Source organism: Sceloporus undulatus, chromosome 7, assembly GCF_019175285.1.
Source record: "Sceloporus undulatus isolate JIND9_A2432 ecotype Alabama chromosome 7, SceUnd_v1.1, whole genome shotgun sequence".
NCBI classification, from domain to species: domain Eukaryota; kingdom Metazoa; phylum Chordata; class Lepidosauria; order Squamata; family Phrynosomatidae; genus Sceloporus; species Sceloporus undulatus.
This window is the reverse complement of record NC_056528.1, coordinates 25,929,098-25,934,710: the sequence shown is the minus strand read 5'-3', so window position 1 is coordinate 25,934,710 and position 5,613 is coordinate 25,929,098. Positions and strand designations below refer to the sequence as shown.

The following is a 5,613-nucleotide window of genomic DNA, read 5'->3' as shown; positions in this document are numbered from 1 at the left end:
GGCAACCCTCCCTCTGAAGGAACCTGCCAAGAAAACCCCAGGAGAGGGTCGCCTAAGGGTCGCCATAAGTCGACTATCAATCTATTGGCTACCTATCTCCCCTGAGTGGCAAGTCACACTCTCTCAGCCTCAGGGGAAGGCCTGGGCAACCCTCCCTCTGAAGGAACCTGCCAAGAAAACCCCAGGAGAGGGTCGCCTAAGGGTCGCCATAAGTCGACTATCAATCTATTGGCTACCTATCTCCCCTGAGTGGCAAGTCACACTCTCTCAGCCTCAGGGGAAGGCCTGGGCAACCCTCCTCTGAGCCAATCTGGCCAAGAAAACCCCAGGAAAGGTCCACAGCTTTAGGGTCGCCATAAATCGGAAAGGACTTGAAGGCACACACTAATGAATCTATATCTACATCTACAGATATCTCGACTGAATGGCCTTAGCAAGTCACACTCTCTCAGCCTCAGGGAAAAGCCATGGTAAAAACCCCTCTGAGCAAACCTGGCCAAGGAAACTCCGTGATAGGGTCACCGTAAACGACCTGAAGGCACACAACAACAACAAGAAGCAAGCAAGCAACAAACCGCAACTATTTGTCCTACTCTCCATCCATTTCTATTCATCCAAAGGTGCAGCAGGCTTTAGGAACAACACTGCATGGTTGTTGTTGTTGTTGTTGGGCGCCTTCAAGTCCCTTCCGACTTACGGAGACCCCAAGGCAAACCTATTAATGGGGTTTTCTTGGCAAGTCAGGAAGGAAGGAAGGAAGGAAGGAAGGAAAAAGAATGAAGGCAGGAGGGAGGGAGAAGGCACACAACACACACAGACACACAACTCCGGTTTGCCCACCCTGTAGTTAACATCCCTTGATCAGAAAGTACAAGTATTTGACTCTGGAGTAAAAACTCCAAAGAAGTTGGAACTGCTTTCAGTGAAGGAGGGATGGATGTAGAAAGAGGAAGGAAGGAAGGAAATAGAGAGAGAGAGAGAGAGAGAGAGAGAGAGAGAGAGAGATGGGATGGAAAGATGGATGGATGGATGGATGGATGGATGGACGCATAATAGAGATAGATGGATGGATGGATGGATGGATGGGATGGAAGGATAGATAGATAGACGGATTGATATAGAGAGGGATAGATCGGTGGCTGGAGGGACGGAGGATGGTGGATATGAAGGAAGGGAGAGAGGTGGAGAGCACCTTTGGGCGTCTTTGCCATCCAGGAAAGACCAGGGAAAACCAACCTCTCAGTCCGCAAGGTGCCTTAAATGATTTCCCTTCTTTCTGGGCTTTTTAAATCGGACTTTGTGGATGATACTAGTCAGGCCCCATACAGACAAGCCAAAATAAAGCTGCTTCGGGCCACTTTGGAGGTATGCTGTTTAAATGATGCATGCATCCTAAGAGCCCAGAAGCTGCACCAAAGCTTTGTTCCCGTCTTTAGGACTGGATTGTGACTTTGATGCAGCTTCCGGACTCTTAGGACGCATGCATCATTTAAACAGCATACCTCCAAAGTGACTTGAAGCAGCTTTATTTTGGCCTGTCTGTATGGGGCCTCAGTTAGAGGAGGGCCAGCCTGGCCTAGTGGTTGGAGCGCTGGACTAGGACTCCGGAGACCAGGGTGGGCCATGGAAACCTCTGGGATGGCCTTAGTTAGGGGCAAGTCACTGCAAGGGATACTGAGTAGATGTTGCAGTGATGTTGGTGCCTGCCTTCTCAGTCCTTTCCGACTTATATGGCAACCACCCTAAAGCGAACCTCTCCTGGGTTTTTTGGGCCAGATTTGCTCAGAGGGGTTTGCCCTTGCCCTCCTCTGAGGCTGAGAGAGTGTGACTTGGCCAAGGGGGGGCTTCATGGGCCAGCAAGGGCTCCAGCACTGAAAGCATTGCTCCTAGGAAGAAGAGCAGAGGAGAAGGGGAAGAGGTTAAGGAGGGCTCTCTTAGCGCTGCAAAGCCCTGCCACGGGAGCGCGCGGGGAGGCGGGGACGCGCCCCTAGCCCCGCCCCCTCCCCCTCCTCCTCTCGCGTCGGAGGCGAGGGCGCGCTCTGGGAAGCGGGAGCGCGCCTCCCTTCGCCCCCTTTCCTCCCTCCCTCCTTCCCTCCCTCCTGTCCTTCCTTCGCTTTCCGCAACGCCGCTCTTTCTGCTGACGAGGCGCCTTGGCTGCTTCTGCAGAGGAAGAGGAAGGAGAGGAGAAAGAAGAGGAGGAGGAAAAAGAAGAGGAAGACGAGCAAGGGGAGGAAGAAGAAGAGGAAAAGGAGGAAGAGAAGGAAAAAGAAGAGGAGGAAGAAGAGGAGAAAGAGGAAAAGAGGAGGAAGAGAAGGAACAAGAAGAAGGAGAAGGAGGAAGAAGAGGAAGGAGAAGAAGAAAAAGAGGAGGAAGAAGAAGAAGAAGGAGAGGAGGAAGGGGAGGAAGAAGAGGAAAAAGAAAAGGAAGAAGAAGGGGAGGAAGAGGAAAAAAGAAGAAGAGGGAGAAGAAGAGGAGGAAAAAGAAAAGGAGGAGGAAGAAGAGAAGGACTCCTCCATATATATACATATATAAAATTTCGCTTTATTATCCTCGGATCTATACATACACTACATACAACATAAACCGGAGGATAATAAAGCGAAATTTTAAATATCAAGTTTGGGGATTTTTGACCAACAACAACAATAACAACTATTATTATTATTACTCTCGGCCTGAAGGGAAGGAAGGCCGCCTGGCAACCCTCCTCTGAGGAAAGCTGGCCCAGAAAAGCCCAGGGCCTTCGGGTGGCCCCCAAGAACAGCAATCCCAGGGGTGGGTTTGGGGCTGTGCGTGTTGTTGTGTTTGTGTCTCTGGGTCCGTCCTTCCTGCTGCTACTGCTGGGCGTCCTGGCCAAGTTCAGGGCCTCCTCCTCCTTCATCATCATCATCTCCATCTCCTCCTCCTCCTCCTCCCCCTGAGCGGCCATTTTCCGCTGCCTTTCGCTCGCCTCTTCGGGCCCAGGAGGAGCCCCACAGCAGCCTTCCATCCTTCTTTTCCTTCCTTCCTTCCTTCTTTCCTTCCTTGACTTCGCTCCTTTTCTTCCTCAAACCCAGCCTCAAAGTCGGGGAGACATTTGACGGGTTTCTGGAGAGATTTTGGGGAGAGTTGGGGCGCCCCCTGCAACAATAACTGTATATATATATCACACACACCACACACATAAGTCTTGTATATATATATATATATATCATACATATACATATGTGATATATTATATATATGTCCTATACATATATGTATATATCATACACACATACATACACACATATATTATGTCCTAACTTTCCTGCAATATTATTATATATATATTTTATTATATATATATGCATCTGTATGTATTTGTGTGACCTATATATATATTTTTTGTTGTTGTTGTGTTCATGCATTTCCGACTTATGGCGACCCTATCCTGTTTTTTTCTTGGCAAGTTTCTTCAGGGGCAGGATTGCTGTGGCCATCCTCTGAGGCTGAGAGACTTGGCCCAAAGTCACCCAGTGGGTTTCCATGGGCAAGCTAGGATTCGAACCTGGCCTCCCAGTGTCTAGTCCAATGCTCAAACCACTATACCACACTGTCCTTCTACAAATAAATGTATATATACACGTATGTATGTACGTATGTTTGTGTGTGTGTATCTCCAGGAGAGACAGGAATATGTTATGAATTCCCCTCAAAGATACAGAACTCCATCAGAAGATGTTTAGTTCTCCTGAGAAGATACAGAGTTCTAAGATGTATAGTTCCCTCAGAATTACAGAATTCCCTCAGAACATGTTTAGCTCCCATATCTTTCCCTCAGAAGATATAAAATTCCCCTCAGAATATACAGAACTCCCTTCGAAGACATAGAGTTCTCCTCAGATATACAGATTCTCCTCAGAAGATGTATAGTTTCCCTGAGAAGATATAGAGTTCCCCTCAGAATATCAGAAGACATATTTCTCCTCAGAATAACAGAATTCTCCTCAGAAGATGGATAGCTCCCCTCAGAACGTGTATAGTTTCCCTCAAAAGATAGGAGTTTCTCCTCAGAATATATATAGCTCCCTCATGAAGATATAGAGCTCCCACAGAATTCTTCCAAGAAAATATATAATTCCTCTCAAAAGATATATAATCCCTCCTCACAATATATAGAACTCCTCTCCGAATAATAGAATTCCCCTCAGAGATACAGAGTTTCCCCTCAGGGACGTAAACTCCCTCAGAACAGATAATTCCTCCAGATACAGATAATTCCTCTCAGAAGATACACAATTTCCCTCCAAATATTAAAAATCTCCTTTAAACTATCTCTGTTCTGAGGGGAACTTACATCTATCTTCTGAGGGGGTTATTTATATATATACAACACCACCACACACATCCCCAGAGAATATCCCTCAGAAGATTAAAATTACTCTCAAAAGAATTCCTCTAAGAAGATCCAGATTCCCCCTCAGAAATGTACAGTTCCCCTCAAAACAGAGAATTCCTCCAGAATACAGATATCCTCTCGAAGACACCAATTCCCCTCAATATATATAATCCCCTTATAATCCCCACAGAATCTTTCCCCCAGAAGATATAGGAATCATCTCAGAAACAGATAATCCTCCAGAATACTGTAGATAGTCTCCCCTCAGCAGATATATAACAGTCCCCCTTCTCAATATAAATCAGTACATATGTAATTCCTTGAATATATGAACACCTCTCAGCCTATCTATCTATCTATCTATTATCTATCTATCTATCTATCTATATATCTATCTATCTTCTATCTATCCAAGATATAATTCTCTCAGAATATATAGATTCCCCTCAGAAGACATGCACATATAGATATATAATTCCTCCAGAACTATATATTATTCACCATGTGTGTGTGTGTGTGTGTGTGTGTTTTGTGTGGTGTTTTTCCTCAGACTGGGCCCCACATTTCGATGTCCTTCCCCACAGTCCGCCTTTTTGGAGCATCCTGTGAGGGAAAAGAGGCAACTTTTTCCTACACAGAGTGCACTTTTTTGCTCCCCTCCAAAAAAAAAGACACAAAATCTTAAGAATCTCCCCCAAATTTATAATTTTGGGAATCCCCCCCCAATCCCCACCTTTCCCTCTCGACTTTCCTCAGAGAGAACCCTTCACCAGCCAAGAGCCCCCTCATAACTTTCCCTAGAGCATCCCCTCTTTTCCCCCAAAACAGGGACATAGATATATAACACCCCCAGAAAACTTACCATCGCCCCCAAAGGAGGAAAACAAGAATTTCGGATGGAGGAGCGGCGCTGATGCTGCAGACTGAAAGCCAGGCCCCGGGGGTGGGCAGAGAGAGAGCAGAGGAAGGAAGGAACCAAAAAAAGAAAGAATGAAATAAAAGAATGAAAGAAGAAAGGCTGGCTTTATTTTTGGGAATATTTTAAGGTCCCACCAAAAGTCCTGGTTTTCTTGGAAAGACAAAGGAGTTTCCTTCCCTCTTTTTGGGTGAGAGCATCCCTTTCCTTCTTCAGGACTAGCGCCCTTCAGGAGAGTTCTTGGGCTCCCAAGAAAAAGGACACAATCTGGGGGCCATTTCTTTACTTCTTTCGTTCTTTCTTTTCTCTTTTCCTCCTTTTTCTTCTTCCTTCTTTC

At 46.2% G+C, this 5,613-nt stretch overlaps 1 protein-coding gene across 1 annotated transcript in view; it reads right to left on the bottom strand.

Annotated features, from left to right (window-relative positions):
• NFIC (nuclear factor I C) overlaps positions 1–5,342 on the bottom strand; it is a 78,009-nt gene extending 72,667 nt beyond the window's left edge. Inside the window, exon 1 of the mRNA XM_042479315.1 lies at positions 5,223–5,342. Within this exon, the coding sequence (XP_042335249.1) occupies positions 5,223–5,225 (3 nt within the window). The 5' untranslated portion in view covers positions 5,226–5,342. The remainder of the gene's footprint in view (positions 1–5,222) is intronic.
• Between the last annotated feature and the right edge of the window lie 271 nt (positions 5,343–5,613).